At 36.2% G+C, this 25296-nt stretch overlaps 1 protein-coding gene across 2 annotated transcripts in view; it reads left to right on the forward strand.

Moving 5' to 3' along the window:
- The window catches only part of LOC101892224 (uncharacterized), a 185916-nt gene extending 160824 nt beyond the window's left edge, over positions 1-25092 (forward strand). For both annotated transcript variants that reach the window (XM_059128317.1, XM_005185338.3), the window contains exons 6-7: positions 13040-13992; positions 17647-25092. In XM_059128317.1, coding sequence (XP_058984300.1) covers positions 13040-13992; positions 17647-21043 — 4350 coding nt within the window. In that variant the 3' untranslated portion in view covers positions 21044-25092. The remainder of the gene's footprint in view (positions 1-13039; positions 13993-17646) is intronic.
- Positions 25093-25296: the final 204 nt, after the last annotated feature.

Raw genomic sequence — 25296 nt, forward strand, 5'->3', positions numbered from 1 at the left:
TATTCTTCGAAAATCCTGATAATATCTCTGTTAGTCTTTAAGAAAATATTCTTTAAAATTCTAAAATAAATTATTCTAAAAAAGTTAAGAAAAAGTCTTTGCAAAACCACGATTATAAATCTGTTGGTCCTTGAGGAAATATTCTTGGTCCTTGAAAAATATTGTGTAAAATTTACAAATTGGATTCCATTTTTCAATAATTTTATTCCATGTTTTACTCCCATATCCATCCAAACTCTGACTGCCACTCAACCATTCATTTATGTATAAATGAATGTTCTCTGGTGGGCAGGTTTGTTGTGCTCTCATTGCTTTTTGTTTTTTTTGTGATTTTTTGTCTATTATTGCAAATTTTGGATTTGGGTCATAGAACTTTTTTTTTTGTTGTTATACACGTATTTCAATATTCTTTTTTTTTATTTATTTGCAACCATTGTTAATGTTTTGGGCGCTTTGGCCAAAATACAAAACCGAAGAAAAAATATATATCATATTGCCATAAATTTAATGTAATTGAAGTTTTTTGTTGTTCGTTGGTTGGTTGGGCTCAACCTCCAAAATGTTGCCAGCAGTCTCATAAATTACTTCACTCAGTTCGAAAGCATTTAAATTTTCCCATAGATTCGAGCGCGCAAAAAAACTGAAATCTATTAGCCGAAAACAATTTGATTTTCTTAGACGATTTTAAAGTTTTTGTTCGATTTGATTTGTTGCGGTTTTTTTTTTTTTTTTTTTTTTTTTTTTTTTGAAATTGTTACAATTTTCAACACCTAAAAGGCGTATTAACTATTCGAAATTCTTACATGCAACGTCAATCTACCAAAACCAAACCCAATTTTTTTGCTGGTGGTTTTTTTGGAGAATAATTCACAAGGCATAAATAAATTCATGAAAGAAGTCAGTTTTTGTTTGAGTGGCAAAAAACAATCAAAGGTAATTTGGTAATTGCAAATGCCATTATGAATGTACATATTAAAAAGGATAATAGTGTTTTTTTCTTATATTTTCTCAAGGACCCACAGAGTTTTGATTGTGTAATTTTAAAGCATTTTTCATGGGTCAGATTTGTTATTATCGGAAGATTGTTAAAAATATATTTTCTGGGTCAAGTGGAGCTATGATCATAAATTCCTAAATATTTTTCCAAGGCACAACAGAGCTACCATCAGGGGATTTTTAGGAATATTTCTTAAGTACCAGTACCAATTCGTATATGATTAAAATATTTTTGTAAGCCTCAGTAGGAATGCAATAACGGGTTTTTTAAATGATAGGTTTTCAAGGAAAAGCAGGGATTTTACAGAATCTTTATCAAGGACTATGGGAGATACAATCGTACATCATCTAAAGTTTCCAATTACAATAGTGGAATCAAGAATAGTGGAGTCAAGAAAGCTTACGTTATAAAATTGCGTAGATCACCCTTCAAGGACCAATGAGTATGTACATCTGTTTTCAATATTTCATGAATTTTTTAAAGAATATATTTGAAACAACAGTCAGGCTATAATCGCGAATTTTTTAAAGGATATTTTTTACAAAAACTACTCAGGCTATAATAGTTGGGGGTTTTATGAGTATTTTTTTGAGAAGTTGTCAGGGTATAATCGCGGATTTTTAAAATATATTTTCTAAATAATCAGTCAGACAATAATTATAGATCGTTTGAAGGATATTTTCCAGGACTTTCAAAGGATATTTCTTCATGAAACAAGCAGGCTACTATCGTGGATTATTTAAGGAATGATTTTCTAGGACTAGTCAGGCTATGACCGTGGATTTAATAAAGAATTTTTATCGGGTATTTTTTTAAAAAATGTTTTTCAAAAAGTCAATCGGGCTATAATCGTGTTCTTCTAAAATATATTTTTTAACAACCACAAGCACCAATTAATTATTTAAAAATTTCTTTTTAGAGAACAAACCAGGCCATAGTAGTGGATTATTCAAACAGAATATTTTTTCCAAAGCTGGATTTTCTAAGAGAAATTTCTTGAAGAACCAATTAGACTATAATCCTGATTTTTTTGAAGAAAACAGTTTTCGAGACCTATGCCGGCTACCGTTGATTTTTCAAAAAGAATAATTTTTCAGGAAGCAGTCAGGATAATCTGTGGCTTTTCAAAAGATATCCTTACATGAAACAGGCAGGATATCTAAAGAATGTTTTTAGTGGAACCTATACAGGGTCAGATAAAAAAAAACTGCAACAAAGTCAAGCGCCATAAATTCTTACATTTTTTTTTAATTTCATTGAATGAAAGCAAAAAATGTCGGAAATAGCATCAAATTTTAGAATAAGTTTAGATTTGTTCGAATGCCAATTTGTTCGGCCAATGAAACCGTCACATGCTGCCGAATATTGCTCTGCGGTATTTTGGTCCATTCCCGGTGAAGCGCTTGCTTGAGGTGATCGGCACTTTGGTATTTTTTAGTGCCAACCTTGCTTTTCAAAATACTCCAGGCACAATAGTCCAACGGATTGGTATCCGGAGTTTTTGGTGGCCATTGTGCGCTGGAAATGATGCGACGAACGTCATTTTGTAACCATTCTTGAGTGCTGAGTGTGCTGAGTGCGATGCTGCTGCTAATTCCTGTTGGAATATCCAAGATCTGCGGCCAAAATGTTTGCGTGCCCAAGACTTAAAACACCCTCCCGAATATTTTCGCGATATTATTCGGCATTTATTCTGATGCCGCAGTCAATTAATACGAGCGGAGAGCGACCATCGGCTGTTATGGCAGCCCACACTATCACCATGGCCGGCGCTTGAGTTCTAGTGGCCAACCGATCCGCTGGTGCACATTTTCAGCTGACCTCTTTGGCAAATAAACACGATCATTCTGTTTGTTTATAAACTGCTGGACAACGAATGTTTTCTCATCGGAGAAAAACAAATTAGGCAGTTCACCACTTTCGGTCAAGCGAAGCAGCTCTTTAGCTCTTTTGAGTCTATTTTCTTTCTGTTGCAGTGTAAGTTCTTGCACTTTTTGGAATTTCTTTACCCGGAGCTCATTTTTCAATATTTGCCGAATGGAATATTGCGATATGTTCAGCTCACGAGCCATTTTTTCGGCCACTGCGACGCGGATTTCGATCAAGTCCCTTCTTTACTTTTCGAAACATTTCTGCTGATGTTGCTGTTTTCTTCCGTCCACTTCCTTGACGTCAGGCTACGCTACCAGTATCACGGTAACGAGCGATGGTACGAGACACAAAAGATTTATTCACATTTAAATGCTGCAGTGCTCTAACGATAGCCACTTGTGGTTTTCCTGCCAAATATAAAGAAATCGCACTATAACGCTTGAATTCCATCACGAATAACTTTTTTTCTGGAAAATTCTCACCGAAATGCTTTTGTACGCTTTTAAACCATATAATGAGCTGTCACTGGAATAATTTTGAACTAATATTAGTTCAAATAGGACGGAATTTGGCACATATAACGAGATTGAGCCTTGAAATAAGTATGATGGTATAGGTCCCATATATAGGTTTCATCCGATTTTGTAGTTGACGCCATCACACCCGTACAATACTCTCCACAACAATTATATTTGTTGTCAACTATCAGATACAGCTTAGAAATACCTCTGCTAAAATTCTATAGAGATCGGTTCAGATTTGGCTATAGCTCCAATATATATCTTCATCCGATTTCATGTTTATTGTGGCTAAAAAGTGTAATATCAGCTCAAATAATAATACACATAAATTCTCCATAAAAACAATTTATTTGTTATATGTAGCTCTACTATGCATGCAGTTCGACCAAAATAATCTTCGTGTTGTTGTTGGTAATACTGTGGAGGGCGAGCTTCTAGTTTTGGCTCGACTTTTAAATTTTGCTGTATTTTTCTCGAATTTTTTTTTTTGTGTTCCACTGTGCAATTCGAGACTATTTTTAAAGCCTTGTAATAGGGTATTTTTCAAGGGAGAATGGGGCCTTACTTGTTAATTTTTATGAGTACTTACAAGATTTATAAAGAACTTCTCAGAAAATAGGACCCTCAGAGCTTTATGTTTTTTTTTTTTCAGAATATGTTTCAAGGACACCAAAAGCTTTAGTCGTGAAATTTTTAAAAAGTTTATGTTTTATTTTTGTGAAGACATTTTCCAGTAAACATTTTTCTGAGGACCAGAGGACGAGGAATTGTTTAAGAATATTTTTTTTCTAATATTTTGGTTTTTATTTTAAAATATTTTTTATGAATATTTTAAAGACAGTTTCAGTCATTGTTGTTAAATATAATGTAATTAATATTATCCATCCAATAAATGAGGTTCTACTGCCTTAACTACCAACTAAACTCCAAAAACTGCTAAAAGATGACCCTGATCTGTGTTACAATGTCTATGCCATCGATGCTGTTGACCATAACCCTGAACATTTGTCTGACAAAAAATTATTGACAAAAAACTCAAGACAACTAAATTCAATAGCCTTCACCGTCTGTCTCAATTCTTAGTTGAATCTCTCAAAGTCATCATCAATGCACGTCCTCGTGCTTTGCCATTATGGCTGTTGGACCAAATGATTTATGGTTATGGTAAAAATTAAAGCATCATCCATTCATTCATTCGTTCGCCGTTCATTCACTCCGATCATTTGGATGCATCTGAAGCTACAAAGTGGCGAAAACAAAAAAATGCAGTAGCAAGACCATCTACCGTTTAACTTATTTTCAGGTAAAAGAATCTAACAAAAAGCAGTCAGTCAATGGTATTGCCAACGGAGCTAGCTGGTCATTTGCTTGATAAAAAGGGAGAGGGGAGAGTACACCAAGTAACTGCCTAAAAACCACTTTTTTGGGTACTCAACTCACGTGGAAGTGCGACGTTGCTGGCTAGTATGCAATTAAATTTGTTTAAACATAGACCAAGAGTATATTTTTTTTATCTAAAATAGAATGACTCCAATGGCCTGACAATGATCAATTTCGGTCTTCGCAATGGGTGAAGGGGGACGAATGCCAAAAAAATCGAAGTTTCAAAAAAAAAACTCCACTTAACTGTTACTAATTTTAAATAAGAATCGTGCTTTACACTTTTTACTGCTGTTGTTGTAGTTTTTCAACCAAGTTTTTCTACAAAACTGCATCGAGATTGTAATTTTCCGATAGAGTTTTAAAACTTGTTTTCAACTACTGCCATGACAATTGCAATTTGGACGTTGGTTTCGTTTTTTTTTTTTTTTTTCTTTCGTGTTGTAAAATACACCAAGTAGCAAAATCTCAACTGTCAAAGTCGAATGACACAAGGATTTGAAAATATAATTTTTATTTGCAGAAAACTGGAATAATTTCGCGAATTATTCTTAAAAACTGTGACAATATTGGAATTATAAAGTTGGCTATAATTGCTATAAGTTTGTTTCAGGATTTTTTATTTATTTATGTTTATACCCTACAACACTATGTGTTGGGGGTATTATAAGTTTGATTGGGCCAAAAATTATGTAACACCACGAAATATTGGTTTCCCACATAGGAAAGTAGATATGGATCTTCCTATCTCGCCGAGCTGAGTCGATCTAGCTATGTATGTCCGTCCGTCCGTCTGTCCGTCTGTCCATGTTAATTTGTAATCACTCTACAGGTCGCAATTATGGCCCGATCTTCACGAAATTTGGAATGGAGGTCGGGGTTGGGCCAGAATAGAACCCTATTTCTTTTTGAGATGATCGCCAAATGTTTAGGGGTTGAAATGGACCAAATACTGAAAAAATGTCGGATTTTGCAGTAGCTATGCAGGTCGCAATTATAGACCAATCGACGCGGAATTTCGCATGTAGCTAGAGTTTAGGACGGGGAAGAAGCCTACCAATTTGGGTGGTCATCGGATAATATTTAGCGGGTAAAATAGGCCATATATTTTGTGTTGAAAAAATTCAAAATTTTTCATTAAACCGCGAATATTTTAAATCCCGGCGAAATCCCAAAGCCATGACAATGTTACTTCTGACCTTTACATTGATGTTAACATCCAACAAATCGGATATATAGCAAAATATGTGCGATATATAGGTCTATCAAAGAAGATATGCTTGGAAAATCTCTCATATGTCGAGAACGGCTGAACTGATTTCGACAGTTCTCATTAATTCAGAATGGCCTCTTGGCTGGAAAGAAAAAACGTCTAAAAAAATCGCATAAAAATATCTCTCTAAAGATGAAAATATTGATTTTCTAAAATTTTCTCATATTTTTTCAATTTTGTCTTATTTTTGGCATATTTTCATTTTGAATTAAACATTTGGTAATATTTCTACAGCTAACAAAACTAAGTAGTTATGACATCAGAATATCATATACAGATCGCATTTATGGCCCGATCCTTACGAAATTTTGCATGGAGATAAGATGAGGGTCAGAATAGAAGCCTACTCTTTTTGGAGATGATCGCCATATATTTAGAGGTTGAAATGGACCAAAAAAACTGCAAAATTGTCGGCAGGTCGTAATTATCGCCCGATCATCACGCACATTTGAAAGGGGGTTACCGGACATTGCAAAAGCCAAGCAGTTTTGGATGGCCATCCAAAAATATTCAATGTGTGAAGGAGTTTACCAACTTTTGTAGACAAAATACGAAAATGTCCATTCCATTGACTTTTTGGAGAATTCACAAATACAGGAAAGACGCATTTCCGACTATTTCGTTAACGCTGATTTCGTTGAAGAATATAGTCAAATGTCTGTATCTCATATAGATGCGTTTCAGTCAAAAACCAATAATAAATGTTAATCTTTTGCCACTTCTGAGAGATTATAGGTCTTTGGGAAATATTGGTTCCAGATCTAGGAAGACCATTTACGTGCAACATCTACCAATAAATTGGGAATGAACAAATTAGTTTAAGTTGCTATTATTCGAAAATTAGAGAACGAAACCTGATGGTTTTCTTTTATTATTTGTCACAATATCTTGTGGAATTCTTTCGAGTATCTCCCCTATATAAACTGTATCGTTTATTATAGTGTTGTAGGGTATTCAACGGTCGGCCCCGCTCGACTGTAGCCTTTGCTTACTTGTTTTTTTTTTTTTTTTTTTGTATTGAATAATATCCAAATGTTATAATTGAATTTTTAAACAAAACAGGCAATTCAATCTTGGTTTTATAAAAAAAACATTTTTAAAGGACGTGCAGGGATGCCAACTGTTTCTTTTTAACACTTTGCCGGGACTTATTGGTTTGCAATCGTATATTTTTCAAGAGCTATAAGCGCAGATTTTAACGGTATTTCCTAAGGACAAATAGAACTACAAACGTATATTTTAAGAATATTTCTAAGGTCCCATTATTTTTCATGACTATATAAATATATTCTATTAATAATTAATATATTTTTGAAAGACCTCTGAAAATATAAATCTTAATTTTTGGATAAGCATTTGCCAACAACCTATGTAGTATTCCATGGAAAGAATAATTTTTAAGAACCATTGGAGATATAAATGTCCTTGTTTTAAAAATTATTTATTTAAAGACATACGGAAATGTAGTCGGCGATTTTTAGGAATAATTTTCAATGAAAATAATTTTAAGTGGAAATATCAAGGACTTTTAGAAAAACAATCGAGGAAACATAAGTAGATAATCGTTGGGGTTAAGGATTTTTTTGAGGATTTTTTGGATCTATGAAAGTTTAGTCATGGATCTTCAAGAAATAGGAATTGCGAATATATTATCTTGAATTTTGTACATACAGGATGAAATGAAAAAAAAAGTAAAAAAACATTAAGTTCGCCCGGGCCAAACTTTTAATACCCTCCACCTTAGGGTAAAAGAAACATTAGAAGAAATGTGGCAAAGACCATTAAAATGCGGAATATAGGGAGGTACCGTTATGGGGACTATACCAAAACGTGGACCTATACATACAATGTTTCGCCACACGAACTACGACCCATTATGACCATCAAATACCAATTTTTAGACAAATCAGTGAAAAAATGTGGAAAAAACATCAAAATACCGAATATCGGGAGGTACCGTTATATGGGGGCTATATCAAATCATGGACCCATGCATGCAATGTTTCGCCACCGAAGCTGGAACCCATTATGACCAACAAATACCAATTTTCAGACAAATCCGTGAAAAAATGTGGCAAAAATCATCAAATTACCGAATATCGGGAGTTACCGTTATATGGGGGCTATACCAAAACGTGAACCTACAATTAAAATTTTTCGCCACACGAACTAGGACCCATTATGACCCACAAATACCAATTTTTAGACAAATCAGTGAAAAAATGTGGCAAAAACCATCAAAATACCGAATATCGGGAGGTACCGTTATATGGGGGCTATACTTAATCATGGACCCATACATGCAATGTTTCGCCACCGGAGCTGGAAACCATTATGACCCACAAATACCAATTTTCAGACAAATCCGGGAAAAAATGTGGAAAACAAACTAAAATACCGAATATCGGGAGGTACCTTTATATGGGGGCTATACCAAAACGTGGACCTATACATGCAATGTTTTGCCACACGCACAGGGACCCGTTATGACCTACAAATACCAATTTTCACACAAATCCGTGAAAAAATGTGGCATAAATCATCAAAATACCGAATATCGGGAGGTACCTTTACGTCAAATAATGTGGGCTGTATCGTGATTTCAACAGACAGACGGACAGAATTAGTTCGAATTGTTCGAATTAGTCACCTTTGGCACAAATTATGGCCTTATGAAACCGTCACACGCTGTCCGAATGTTGCTCTGCGGTATTTTGGCTCATTCCCGGCGAAGCGCTTGCTCGAAGAGATCGAGACTTTGATATTTTTAGTGCCAACCTTGCTTTCCAAAATACTCCAGACACAATAGTCCAAGGGATTGGTATCCGGAGATTTTGGTGGCCATTGTGCGCTGGAAATAAAGCGAGGAACCTCATTTTATTACCATTCTTGGGTGGCGCGTTTAAGCGCGGTGGTGCTTAGTCCTTTTGGAATGTCCAAGTTCTGCGGCCACAATGTTTGGGTGCCCCAGGCTTTAGTACACCCTCCAAAATATTTTCGCGATAATATTCGGCATTTATTTTAATTAATACGAGCGGAGAGCGACCATCGGCTGTTATTGCGGCCCACACCATCACCATGGCCGGCGCTTGAGTTCTGGTGGCCAACCGAAGGTGCACATTTTCAGCTGACCTCTTTCGCAAGTAAACACGAAAATTTTGTTTGTTTACAAAATGCTCGACAACGAGTGTTTTCTCATCGGAGAAACCAAAATTCGGCAGTTCACCATTTTCGGCCAAGCGAAGCAACTCTTTTGAGTGTATTTTCCTTCTGTTGCGGGGTAAGTTCTTGTACATTTTGGAATTTCAATGGCTTTTACCCCGAGCTCATTTTTTAATTTTTGCCGAATGGAATATTGCGATATGTTCAGCTCACGAGCCATTTTTCGGCCACTGCGACGCGGGTTTCGGTCAAGTCGCTTCTTTATTTTTCGAACCATTTCTGCTAATGTTTCTGTTTTATTCCGTCCACTTCCTTGACGTCGGGCTACGCTACGGTAACGAGCGATGATACGAGACACAAAAGATTTATTCACATTTAAATGCTAGAGTGCTCTAACGATAGCCACTTGTGGTTTTCCAGCCAAATATAAAGAAATCACACTATCACGCTTGAATTCCATCACGAATAACTTTTTTCCTGGAAAGTTCTCACCTTTTACGCTTGTAAACAATATTATATGCTGTCTCTGGAAAAAATATTAATAGCTGTCGGACGAGTGGCTTAGAAATGACAGCAGTCTGAAGTTGGATGCAGTTTTTTCATCTCACCCTGTAGATTTTTTGCTTTTCTTAATGACTGCAGTCTGAATTCGGTTGCAGTTTTTTCATCTCACCCTGTAGATATTTTTTGATTTTCTATAGAAAAATTGGGAAGTCCTCCGAGGATTGTCATTTATGTTTTTGGGGAATTGTAATTTGTCTATAAAACTATTTCTGAATAAATTTCCAAAATATTTTCAATTCAATGAGAATTGTTTTTTACGCCTTAATAAAGGCAAACCTTTTAAATAAAAAAAACATTGAATCAATTAAAATGTGTTCTCTTTTCTTTATGGACTCGATTTTTTCCTAATGCATGCCTTTCGTTTTTTTATGAAAATTACTGATTTTTCTGAGGTCTGAGTTTTTCCATTAAAATATACTATGTTCTTAAAGAGATTCATTTTTCTATATTAGAGATGCTCTCCTCACAGATTGCAGTCCTTTTGAATAAAAAAAATCCTCACACAAGGATCTCAGTCCTTTGAGAAGTGATATTTATTGTAAAGAATTGATTTTTTCATAGAAAGACTCTCAGTCTTCTGTGGTATGTTGTTCAGTATGAAAAATTGTTTAATCATCATGGGTCTAATTGTCCTTAAAAGAACTAATTTTTATTTTCTGTCCGCTAATGCCTGTCCGTCCCCTCCTGCATATTAGGATTCCTCCAAGAAGTGATATTCTTCAGCCTTAAGTTTAACTTCGCTTTGGCTTTGTGACTTTAGTATGTTTGTATCGGTCAATGTAAACAACATCAGTCGCAATTTTATTTACAAAAACATAAAACACCACCAACAACAACAAAAAACTACAACACCATCCACAACATCAACAATGTAAGCACGTGCCTCTCCAATCAAACAATTATGGATGTACAACGACGTAACATAGATTATCTCGACAAAGAAAAACAAAAACGACACCACAGACCTCAAAGTAAACATAACAAACAAAGGCAACAAAAACAATAATTGAAACCAAGCTTAACCATAATGGCAACAACTCATCAGCTATTTAACATGGCTAGGTATCGAGCTAGCCTGAGCGAGCAGCAGCAGCAGCAGCAGTGATGCCATAGCTTTGCTCATCGTTGCAACTAATTATCATCCTCTTGTGTGTCCGTTGAACGGCGGCGGCACGAGCAACAACACGCTGAAGTGAGCCAGTGGTGCCCGGCAAGTCTAGCTAACTAGCACCTGTTTTAACAGAGGGGATTACTTACCTTCATCATTTGGGGTATATTTTTTATGGTTGGGAAACAGTGGTTCAAATTGGTGGATGGTTGACGGACTCTAATGAGTTGTTTTATTCTCCCATCTTATAAACATAGAAGAGTCTTCAGGGCCCACGTATGTCAATGAGTCAAACTCGCTTGTCACTTGATAGTCAAGAATCATTTCTCAGAGAATTGCATTTTTTTCATTTGAAAAAAAACCGTCCAGAGAAGACTGAGAATTGTCGATAACAAACAAAATGTTGTCGATAACAACAATTTCTATAGAAAATGTTGTCGATAATAACAATTTCTATAGAAAATGTTGTCGATAATAACAATTTCTACAGAAACTGTTGTCGATAACAACAATTTCTATAGAAAATATTGTCGATAACACCAATTTCTATAGAAAATGGTGTCGATAACAACAATTTCTATAGAAAATGTTGTCGATAACAACAATTTCTATAGAAAATGTTGTCGATAACAACAATTTCTATAGAAAATGTTGTCGATAACAACAATTTCTATAGAAAATGTTGTCGATAACAACAATTTTTATAGAAAATGTTGTCGATAACAACAATTTCAACAGAAAATTTATCGACAACACCAGTTTCTATAGAAAATGGTTACGATAACAACAATTTCTATAGAAAATGTTGACGATAACAACAATTTCTATAGAAAATGTTGTCGATAACAACAATTTCTATAGAAAATGTTGTCGATAACAACAATTTCTATAGAAAATGTTGTCGATAACAACAATTTCTATAGAAAATGTTGTCGTTAACAACAATTTCCATAGAAAATGTTGTCGTTAACAACAATTTGCATAGAAAATGTTGTCGATAACAACAATTTCTATAGAAAATGTTGTCGATAACAACAATTTCTATAGAAAATGTTGTCGATAACAACAATTTCTATAGAAAATGTTGTCGATAACAACAATTTCTATAGAAAATGTTGTCGATAACAACAATTTCTATAGAAAATGTTGTCGTTAACAACAATTTCCATAGAAAATTTTGTCGTTAACAACAATTTCCATAGAAAATGTTGTCGATAACAACAATTTCTATAGAAAATGTTGTCGATAACAACAATTTCTATAGAAAATGTTGTCGATAACAACAATTTCTATAGAAAATGTTGTCGATAACAACAATTTCTATAGAAAATGTTGTCGATAACAACAATTTCTATAGAAAATGTTGTCGATAACAACAATTTCTATAGAAAATGTTGTCGATAACAACAATTTCTATAGAAAATTTTGTCGTTAACAACAATTTCCATAGAGAATGTTGTCGATAACAACAATTTCCATAGAAAATGTTGTCGATAACAACAATTTCCATAGAAAATGTTGTCGATAACAACAATTTCTACAGAAAATGTTGTCGATTACAACAATTTCTACAGAAAATGTTGTCGATTACAACAATTTCTACAGAAACAGTTGTCGATAACAACAATTTCTACAGAAACAGTTGTCGATAACAACAATTTCTACAGAAACTGTTATCGATAACAATAATTTCTACAGAAACAGTTGTCGATAACAATTTCTACAGAAACTGTTGTCGATAACAACAATTTCTATATAGAAAATGTTGTGGATAACAACAATTGTTGTCGATAACAAACATTTTTGATTTTTTGTTTTCAATTTAAAGAAATCTCCTCCTGAAGACCACAGTGTCCCATTTGAAAGATGCACATTTACGAAAAAAAAACATGCCATTTAAATTGCAGCTCACACAAAAAAGAAGCTACATCAGCAAATGCTAAACCAGCCAAGCTTAACCGTTAGCTAACAACAACATTATTGCAAATAAAAAAGCACAAACACAACAGCAATAATTTTTTATTATCACGAAAAGTGCATGACTTAATAAAATGCATTACATAAGATTTCAATTTTTTTTTTCCAAAACCAATATTTTTTAACAAAATTTATAATTTCGTTTTTGTTTTTTTTTTTGTCTCTCCCACCCTTTCTAATTTCAGATGAAGTCGTTGGCCTTAAACTTGTTCCAAAAAATACTTCCACTTTTAATGGTCTTACTGTTGTTATTGTTGGCAACATTAGCGACAGCCGCAACCACAACGACAACAACAACAGCACCCGCAGTGGAAGTAACATCCTCCACGCCATCATCTTCAAGGCGCAATCAACATTTTGCGGGACGAACTAGATTTTCATTTGTACGAACGACTACACCCGTGCCTCCATCATTACCAAGACCTCCGCAATTAAGACGTCGTTTTAGCACCACCACCATCTCCCCGAGTGGCAGTAGTGGTGGCAGCAGCACCAGCAGTATATCATTGCCAACCTCCACAACATCACCGCCTGCAACGGCGGCAAAGATGGCCCAACGACAAAGACGTCTGCCACAGGCAGCAAGACAGCACGCGGCATCAGCCTCTGAAATTATCACCTCCAAGCCAGCAATCGTGGGTGAAGCCTCAACATTGGCTTCGACACGGCTGGTTCGGCATGTGGATGCGACCACCCCAAAATCGAACAGCAACAAAGATGATGATGGTGGCGGCGGTGGCATACGACAGCATCGTAGTTTTCAAACCAACAGTCAGACGGATCGTTCATCAGTCTTTGGAGAGGAAAATGGGGATAAGACACAATTTCCAACGAAACGACGAACATTTGGACGAACTGTCGTCCCAACTGAGGGCAACAACAACCACAACAGTGCCGCTGAGAGTCCCTCGCCAAGATATCAACGTTTCAGAACGACAACCAACTACAATAAGTCGCAATCATCATCATCAGCAACAACAACGGCTCACTTTGATGGCCGACAACTATCATTGAAAAGCAATTCTGCATCAGATGACGATAGTCCTACGAAGTTGCCGCCACCACCACCATCACCAACTGGAAATTCGAACAACATAAAATTGACAACTCGCCACAATCAGCAGCAGACACCAAAAACGTGAGTCTGTCATTTCTTTTTGTTTGTTGGTTTTACTGTTGTAGTTGTTGTTGTTATTACTAGTGTAGTGTTAATTTATACGCTGTTGCATTGGCCCAGCTCTCGTTGTCGTTGAGCACTTTTCGTTGAATAAATGCTTGTTTTTAGCCTTATTTGTAGCTATGGAATAGCAGATATCTTGGGCTTTATGTGACTATTTTTAGTGAGTCATGAGGTTATGCGGTTATTGTGGTCACTAACGACACGACCGGCCCCATGAGCCAACAACCGTGCAGCTAACCAGCTAGCCAGTTAGTCAGCCATTCGCATTCTTGTGGTGGCGGCCATAAATTTGTCTGGCCCGAAAATTCCTAAGAGTCTTAAATTGATGACTAGAATTTATTTGGTTTTTTGCCAGGGAATCTGGGTTATTTTATTCAATTTCATTGAAATTCAATTTAAATATTGGAATTTAAAATTGAAACGAACTAGAATGCAATAATAGCCGTATCCTTAGCTTTGATTAGTTTCTTAAATTTCTACGACTAAACATGCATTTTAAGGGAATAATTTTTCAAGGACTATTTGCCGTTTTTTTAAATATATCCCTTCGACGGTTAAACGTAGATTTTCTAAGATTTTTTTATTTTAAGTAACGAACAGATTTTTTTCAAGTACCAAATGTGAGTTTTTTTAGAGTTGTTGTAAGGCCAAACCTGGATTTTCAATGAGACAAGGATTAAAAACACACGGAATTTTAAAAATATTTTTGCAATGTCCAAGGAGAAACCTCGATGTTTTACAGCATATTTTCAAGGACCAATGTATCCAAAAACTTAGAATTTTGTAATAACTTTTTCAAGGTATAACACCACCACAAAGTGAATTTAAAAAATATTATTCGTTTTTTTGTTTTTGTTTAGTATCGGTAGAGTCTCACATTTAGGTTTTTTGTAAAACATATATTTTATCTCTACTTCGTCAGCGAAAAGTCCAGCTTAAAAAAGTCCAGCACGATTTTATTTTTATTCAAAATTATTTCAACCCTATCCCGACCCTCTTCATTTTGCACTTTTCCAAAACCATTTCCTCCCAACTGTAAATATTAAATTTCAGTTCTGTTATCTCCTCCATTACCAAATTTAGTACCATTTAGCGCAATTATATTACGCATATCCAAAACCAGGTCCTTCTCTCAGCCGCAAACACCAACAGTGACATATATATCAAATTTAAGGATTGCACCTCTATTTCTTCTCCCAATACAAAATTTAGTACATTTAAGTACTTTTCGTACAATTATAGCACACATTTCCAAAACCAACATCAAATGTCGGGATTCCAGTTCAATCCCAATATCAAAATAGTACAATTTAGTACTTTTTGACAATCATAGATTTCCAAAATCACATCCATATCTCAATTCCAGATACCAACAGAGACCTCTATATCAAATATCAAGATTTCAACTCCTTAATTTCTCCTATTACCAAATTTAACAATTATATTTCGCATATCTAAAACGAGGTCCAAACCACAGACACCAACAGTGACATGCATATCAAATGTTAGTATTTCAACTCGACAATTATTATTATTACTACAATTTCAAAAATCCATTCTATATCGCTAATCCAGATACCTGTTAATACCTTCATATCAAATTTCCAGCCCCATCCATTCTCCCGATACCAAATATAGTACCATTTACTACTTTTCGTACACTTATAGTACACATTGCTGAAACCACCTGCATATTTTAATCCCAGATACCACAAATACCTCAATATCAAATTCCAGGATACCAACTTAGTAGTTTTTGTAAAAAAATAGCACCCATTTTCAAAATAACCTTCATATATCAATTGAATCAATATCAAAGAGGCCCAATCAGTCAGTCTGTCACTCTTTTTTTTTTTTTTTTTTTTTTGTTTTGCTCTTTTATAAAAATAGATAGTTCAAATTTTAGTACCATTTGGTACCTTTAGTACATCTATGGTACGTATTTCCAAAAACTATTTACATATCATAAATCTACGCACCAATTCTGTCCCCAACACCAAAATTCAGAAATCTAACTCTATCCGTACAATCAATACTGAATTGTGTACCATTTAGTACCTTTTGTACTCTTGTAGTACTTATTTCCAAAAATAATTTCAAATTTCCGGACTCCAGCTCTATATGTTCACCCAAATCCCATTTGTACCAAATCTAGTACCATTTAGTACACATAAGTACGAATCTCAAAAAATTTTTATATAGCCCAATCTTATACTCCAACAGTAATCCTTATTCTAAATCTCTAAATCTCCAGCCCTATTGGCTCGCCAAAACTCAAATTGTACCAAATTTGGTACTATTTAGTACACATAAGTACACATTTCCAAAAGTTCTACATACCCCAAATCTATACTCCTCCATATTCCAATCCTACATTCCGACACTAATCTTATTTTCAACTTTTAGGATTCTATCTGTTCTCCTAAAACTTATATTGTACCAAATTTACTATTATATAGTACACTTCAGTACGAATTTCCAAAACTTCCTACAACCTCAAATCTACACTCCAAGAGTAATCCTAATTCCAAATTTCAGCATTCCAGCTCTATCGGTTCACTCAAATCGAATTTATTTAGTAGCATTTAATAATTTTCGTGCACATAAGTACCAATTTCAAAAACTACTTTCATCTCCCAATCCAGTTATTTTATTTTAAAATTTCAGGATACCAGCTCTATTGGTTCATCCAAATCCAAATTGTACAAAATTTAGCACCAAGTGTTCTACCTAATTTCTACGTACCAAGTGTACTACTTAAGTATAAATTTTCATAACTACTTACTTCATACATGCCAATAGAAAATATAGATTGTACCAAATTTAGCACCAACAGTACGTACATACCCCAGCCCTAAAATGCAATAGTAATCTTATTTCCAAATTTCAGGATACCAGCACTATTGGTTTATCCAAATCGAAATTGTACCAAATTTAGTATCATTTAGTACTTTTCCAGCACATAAGTATACATTTTGAAAACTACCTCAATATCCCAATGCTACACCCCGCCAGTAGAGTTAATTTCAAATTTAAGGATTCCAGCTCAATCCGTTCGTCCAAATTCAAATTGTACCAAATTTGGTATACATGAGTATACACTATTAAAACTACCTCCTTACATCGACTCTAATCCTCAACCTCGATTTCCATTCCAAATTTCAATGTCTTTAGCTCTAACCGTCCACGCGATACGAAATCGTACAAAATGTAGTACATTTCCGCACTTTTCGTACACTTACAATGCCAATTTCAAAAAACCCTTTGGTACTTCCATCACACACTGAATCGGTGACCTTTATTCCAAATTTAAGAGTTCTTAACAGGTCAAATACAAAGGATACCATATTTTAGTACTTTTCGTGGCGTTCTACTACGAATTTCCAAAAACCCAGCCTTATCCGAAAACTTCGGACCAAGAGAGACCCCCATCCAAAATTTCAGGATTCTAGCTTCAGCCGTTTCATCTGGACATTAAGTCAATCAGTCATATGTAATTACTTACTTTTATATTTATTTATTTTATTTAAATATTTATTTATGCATTTAGTTATTGAATAACTTTTATTTATTTATTTTTTAATTGTCTTTCTTCAAAACTTCTCTTTCTAGCCCCCGTATGATCCACCGTCTAGTTGCTGGTCATATACAAAATAACGATAATCGTCCCGCGGCATCCAGCAACAATAGCACCCGGATTAGATATATCCTACCCCTAAATACCGATGACACATCCCCATTGGGATCCCGAAATAATGGAATACTGAGCAGTAGCTATAGAGATAATAAATTAAATGCCAATATTCGAATAGATAGCCGAACCACAACAACGACAACAGAAACTCCCACTTCAAAAGGTATCAAAAATTCCACCCATGACGAGGAGGGAGATTATCATGATGATGATGAGGCCCTCTTAGATGATTCGGGAGATTTTGATAATTGGGATAATGGTATACTCCGGCTAAGTGCTGGTTCAGGTAAAGAGAACACCTTAAAATCCAAAAAGAATAAAGATGAGTCAAAAAAGACCTTGGCCGATCAGGTGAAGGATGGTAAATATGGCCTTATTGAAAAGGAATTGTTTCGCCGACCTCCAAAGAGGCCAGGCGTTTTGAGTTATTTACCCAACAAAGAGGTACCCGAGGATAATGAACGTAACTATGGCGGCTTGAATGAGGAAGATATTTGGCTGGCCGAGGATCATTTGCTCGTAATCAAGGGTGGCAGTTTGAATGAGGACAATCCCGCCGAACCGTGGCCGGCTATTGATGACTTCAATGCCGCCGGCAGGCAAATTAAAATCCCCGACAATCCAAAAGTCCCGCCACCCTTTCCTGTCCAACTCGAAGAAAACGGCCCCGTACAGCTTATCGGAAATAATAAACTCACGGTCGTCTATCCGATCGCTAACGAACCGTTATCGATTTATTCCGGCGGCAGCGCGGGCCCAGAAGTCCACAACGCATCGCCCGAAAGTGACAGTGACGACGAGAAAAATCTTATTACCCGGCCGGGAGCGCTTAAGGGTGTTAAAGAGAACGAAGATGCCGCGGGCGGTTACAACTACGCGTCGCCCCCACTCCCTTGGCTTGTTGCGAACAACAAAACGTCTGTTGATTCGGCGCCACCGTTAAATAAGCCGGTCAATTATCCGGTTTTGGGACCATTCCTCTATGGACGCAATGGTTCGCTGGATAATGCCACCGATGACTTTGATGAGGATGATCCGTCGTTGTATTATCCTCCACCCTATAGTTTTGTTTATAAGAGCAATTACACGAACCCAGTGCCACCAGGTCCATTGGTACCGGGTATTGTTGTGCCACCACCGCCAGATCAGTTCAGTAAACTGGAGAAATCTGAAAAGGAACGACGTCCCTCCCACGGTGGTGTTTCCACGCCCATACGTTATAGGGTCTATAGCACCACATCGACCACAACCCCCTTGCCCATTGTTACCACAACAACAACAGCACCAACCACTTCGAGTACTACAACAACAACGACGACGACGACCACAACAGAATCGCCATATAGAAATACGATTACCAAAATTACCGAATACACCCCGAAGATTATCCACATTGCCTCGCCGTCACCAAGGCCTGTTTATACACCCACAGCCTCGCCAGCAATTGGTTCGAGAATACCTACAACAACATCCCCACCACCCAACCGGGTTTCACTACAAAACATCCAACCCGTTCCAGTACCTGTCGCCGTCCCCATACCCATTTACCCCGCCAATGTGGAACAGAACATACGACCTGGAACCATATCCTTTGTGCCCACAACCCCCGAACCCAATGTGGAAAGCTTCTCCAAATCCAACCCCATCTACTATGAATACTTTGAGGCCAAGAGACAACATCAGCCGACCTCCCAAATATTCGATGAATTTCTCTCGACGACCGTTAAACCCTATCCCACTCCGTCACCGAAACCCATTAAGCTATACAACACCAGTAAGAGGCCATACAAGAACCGTTATCTGCAAAATAATGTCCCATCCAATCATCGTTATGTAGATGAAAATATTGTGGTGATAACCCCGAAACCGGAGCTACGTCAGAAACAGAGACCCTACTACAAGCCAAGGCCTCTGCACAATTTCGAACAGGATGTGTCAAATGTGCGGGATAGCTTACGTTACTATCAGAATCAGGAGTTAAGGGATAACAATATTCCAAGGACCCCCAAAGCCAAACCGGTATTTGATTACAACAACAACTACGAAACCACCAAATCGGTAACATCGGACGGCTCACGAAATACCTTCCAACCTCCACTGGAGTACGATGTAGAACCCTTCCAACCCATGGTAACCTATAGTCCACCGGTGGGTGATGATGATGCATTTAAAGCCGTAAATCTCGATAAAGCCGACAATATCTCTCTCCAACCCCAGGGACGCGAAGAACCCGCAGGAGAGCAGGAACTATATTCTCCTCAACCGAAATATGTCAGCACCACCACCCTTGTGCCCATACAGCAGCCGGAGAGGTCCAAGAAACTTAGGGCTGGGGCTAAATATCTCCAGCAACACAGCAGCCAGTATCAACAACAACGGCAACAACAATTCCAGCAACAACAACAATTCCGTCAACAGCAACAACAACAGCAGCTGGAATACAACCGCTGGGTAGCCGTCAATAAACAGGAATTCGAAACCAGATATACCACGCCAGAGAATGCGCCGCGGCAACGGGAACGTTATCAAGAGCCCGCTCCCATACTACAGCCTCAGAGGAATCGTGATGGTTACTACTATGGACCATCGCGGCAAAATAATCGTTTCTACGAGGAACCTTTTCAAAATGCACCAAATCGTAAAATTATCAATTATCGGCCAGCGGCTCCACCCATCTCTGCACCGCAGGTTCAGCAACAACAGCTGGCACCACAACCGCTATGGAGTTTGGAGAATGATACCTATGTCAACTATGCGCCCAATCGACCACCCCTCAATCCTGATGCAGAGTTCATAAATCCCTATCAGACAATACCCATTAACACGTATCAGCAGCAGCAGCAACAACAACAGCAAACACAAAGGCTTGGGGCCTATCAGCAACAGCTACACCACCAACAACAGCAGCAGTCGGGTATAGCCCCTCCAGCATTGTCACATCAATCACAATACTATGCCCCACCACAGCAAGTGCAGGTACCCCAACGCCTGCCAAGTCGACAATTTCAATCACCACCCCAACCAGTATCATTGCATCGCGATATTCTGGTAAATTATCGTCAACCTCTGCCGCCCATAAATCCCGATAGTGAATATATTTCACATCCTCAGGTGGTACGCAATCCCATTGCTGCTAATCCATATTATCGCAATGGTGGTAACCAATATCGTCCCGCTGGCATTCCCGTGCCAAATCTAAATATTGAAAGTGAAGCTGATGTCTATTTTCTGACGCCGAAATTTCGACGTGCCAATAATTTAGGTAATAGCAATAATTCCGATAATCGGAATCAACCTGCGACAAATGGCAAGTAGAGGGTAGGCGTGGGGAGTATTATAGCCAACAATCATAAAAATAATTTTCTGTCCTATAAGTGTGCGCAGGGTAGAATCATCGAGGTAAACCAGCGCAATCATATTCGCCTTTTTTTCAAAATTATTCCTTTGACAATATCTCATTGTCCAAATGTGTATTTTTGAGATCCATTGTATATTCAGAAACCAGGGATGGGAATTGGTTTTCTATGCTGTTAAATTTTGACAAATGTTCTGTTCCAGAACCGATATCATAAAGAGAAAATCGGTTAAGGTCGTAAAAACTTTTACATTTCTGCAGTTATGGAACAGAGCAAAGGTAAATTACAGAAAAATTTCGAGCCTGATATCATTTTTTAAAATATGTCTACCTTCAAATAGTTGTACCATGAGTGTACGTTTGGAAGCCAAAGCCTATCTGATGCTGGTGAATTGTCTAGAAATTTGGGAAACTGCAGCTAGTAATTTGAGAATCCGGTCTAATATAATATAGGGCATGTAGTGCTATTTTGTAACAAGTATGGACCACTAACAATATTTTTATCTTCATTATACATATATAGGTCTCTTTGGACCAAATCCGTTTCAGGACATTTGGAGTCGATCTAGCGATATCCGTCCGTCCGTCCGTCCGTCCGCATGTCGGTCTGTCTGGCTGGTGCGCACTATAACTCTCGAAGGGAGTATCCAATTTGGTCCAAACTTGGTACATCGTGATATTTTTATCAAACTTTTATCAAGTTCGGAGATGGGCAATATCGGCCACTTCTTTTGGTACCTCCCCCATAAAAGTTCAAAATTTTCAAAAATATAGTATTTGCACAGAAAGAGTAACTATAATTTGATTTTGCTCCAACTTTGCAAATTCTAATATCAGTTCTAGGTCAGGGGCGAAAGTGGAGAATATAGGTCCACTCCATCAAGTACCACCTCCGCAAAGAGTCAAAATTTTGAAAAATTACAACTCTTATAAAATGTGATGTAAGAGTCCGACTGTCTTCAAATTCCACACATACCAATATTTTTATTGACCCATGGTCTGGTGTTAAGATGGAATACATCGGTCTACTCCTTCTGGTACCTCCTCCACAAAAGGTCGAAATTTTCAAAAAATATATTTTTTGAACAGAAAGAGAAATGATAATCCGATTTTGCTCCAACTTTGCAAATCATAATATTTGCGTCAATGCTATGTTAGGTGTGAAAATGGGTCGGTCTCGGCCCACTCCATCAAGTACCTCCCACACAAAGGGTCAACATTTTGAACAATTTTAACTCTTATAATATGTGATGTAAGTTTCCAAATGTCTTCAAATTACACACATTACACTATTTTTTATAATCAAAGGTCTGGTATTAGGATTGAGTGGTCCACTCCTTCTGGTACCTCCCCCACAGAGGGTCAACATTTTGAATACCCACGAAGCTAAAAAAACGTGAAATTAACATCCGATTCCATTCAAACTTGGCACATCTCAATATTTCTATCAACACAAGATCTGTTATAAAAATAGTAGAGATCGGACCATTTCTCCTGTTACCTCCCCCACAAAGGGTCAATATTTGAAATAAACACAACAAAAATCCAAAATAAACATCCGTATCTCTTCAAATTGCACATATCACTATATTTTTATTAACCGAAGGTCTGGTGTGAAAATGGAATATGTCGGTCCATAAAGATGCTAGAAATCGGATAATTTCTTCTGATGCCTCCCCCACATAAGGTTCAAGATTTTTGAAAAACAAAACTCTCGAAGCATTGTCTGTCTGTCTGTCTGTCCGTCTGTATGTTGTAATAACGCTATCTTTCGAATGAATTGAGATGGAAGGCTAAAATTTTGCACACATGTTTACTTTTCCAGTAGGCAGGTTAAGTTCTTAAATGGGCCATGTAGATTCTCGTTTTCATATAACCCACATATAACGGTGCCTCCTGATATTCGGTATTTTGATGATTTTACCGACATTATTCACTGGAATTGTTTCAAATTACGTATTTAAAATTCGTTATGGGAACTACAGTCTGTGACAGAAAATTGTCTATGCAAGTCCAGGTCTTCGCACAACCCCGATATAACGGTACCTCCCTATATACGATATTTGGATGATTTAAGCTACATTATTCTCCGTTTATTTTAAGTTTCGAATTTGAATATGTTAATGGCTTATGACAAACAATGCCTATGTAGGTCCACGTCGTATAGACCCCAATATAAGGGCTATATTTGGTATTTTTAAAATTTTAACAGAATTTGTGAAGGATTTTATTTTTTGAAAATTTCGAAATTCGTTCCAAATGGTGGAGGGTATTCAAAGTTCGGCCCTGCCGAACTTACTGCTTTTTAACTTGTTTCTTCTTGCTACCGCAAGATCTATTGTGATGATGATATATATCCGCCAACCCCTTCTGGTACCTCGCCTACAAACGCTTACAAATGTACCAGATATCTTAAAGAGCTCGGAAATTCCTTTGCCAAATTTTATCAAGAACGACTAAGATTTGGATACAGCTCCCATATATATCCTTAATTCGATTTCAATTCGAATTTTACTGTGCAAATAATGGCTAATATCAGCCCGAATGGAGTGAATTGCGGAACTTACGTTGGTGGAATTCGTGAAGTGATATCATGCACTATGTAGCAATTTTATTTGGTATAATAGATGAATATGTCTCCTTAACAGTTGGTGAAAATCGATTCAGAATTGTATATGTCTCCCATATATTAGTTCTCTCTCAAACCAACCTGTGACTGCTCTAGAGCCAAATGTTGATAGGTGGTATGATCTACTCAAATAAATTGTTTTGCTACGGAAACTCTACCAAAAATACATAGTGATGAGTGGTATTCTAAAATTCCACCCCGACCGACTTTTGACTTTTCCTTACTGCATAAAGGGAAAGTCGGTTATCGTATGAAAATCGGTTTACATTAGATATTTTATAGAACTACAAGAATGTAGAAGTTTTCACTACGATACATGATTTTTCCTTTGCAAAACTAGTAGATTCTTGCAAGTACTGGAACAGAGCAATTCTTGAAGTTCTGGAACAAACCAATGGTCAATTTTACTTTCGGATATTGGGACGGTGATCCCGTAAATTATTTTAAAATAGTAAATAGTTTTAGCAAATTTAACCGGAAGATGTATATTGCAAGTTCTGGAATACAACTTTATTTATTTGGTTCTTCCCTATCACTTCCTTTGAAATTAAATGTTTAGTAATTTAAAAATTGGTTTTAACATATCTCCCTAGCTTATCATGGGACGTTAATTGTGTATTTTAAATATTGATTTTCATTTCCGGCACTTGTACATTTATTTATTCTCATCTATCTCGACAGCATATCTTATAGGCTAAATCGAAACGACTTTCGACTTCTTCCAACAATACTCTATAGCAGAACAAAGCAAATATGTTTTACTCAAACTTTTTTTTTCAACAAACCGAAATGTTAAATCTTCAACGGTCTTGGATCCTTATACATATATACTCTGAATCAACTCTTTATTTTTTATATACTTAATATAATTCGTTATTAATTTTCAATTACATTTTTTAATCCTAAAGCAATCCTATTTACTTACTACATACATACTCTCATTTCTCTTTTTTTCAATGTTAATTTTCTTTTACTTATTTAAGTTATTTTAATTGTTAAACTGGTCAAACTAAGGAAAAAACGAAAAAACGCAATAAATTGTTTATAGTATGTTATTTCTTGTAAATAGTTGATAACTAATAGTATTAATTACTACTATTTTAATTTTAATTTTTTTTGTACACAAAAATATTATTTTTCTTTTTTAATAATTCTCATATGAAAGCCATAATTTTTAAGAATAACCTAAGTTAAAGGCGAAGATAAACGCGTTTAAAATTAGTGAACAAAAATATTGGGTTTTAATAAATTAAGTTAATTTTTTTACGTATATGTTGTGACTCATTTTAACTAAGTTTATGTGAAATCGATTAATTGTTATAAGCAAAAATTATTAAATAAATATTTAATAAATTATTAAAATGGAAATAATTAAAGAAACTTTCCAATTCGTTAATTTATTTCATAAAGGGGTGAAGGTAAGTGACAAGAAAAATAAAAAATATATTTTTTTTTGGAATATGGGAGACCCATGAACCTGCCCATTAAAATTTAAATAGCACCTTTTAAAATTATTCTAGTGACACTCAGTAATTTCATTTCTGATCAGCGCTTTTTTGGAATATTTTTTCATCGGACTAGTAT

This window comes from Musca domestica, unplaced genomic scaffold, assembly GCF_030504385.1.
Source record: "Musca domestica strain aabys unplaced genomic scaffold, Musca_domestica.polishedcontigs.V.1.1 104, whole genome shotgun sequence".
Lineage (NCBI taxonomy): Eukaryota > Metazoa > Arthropoda > Insecta > Diptera > Muscidae > Musca > Musca domestica.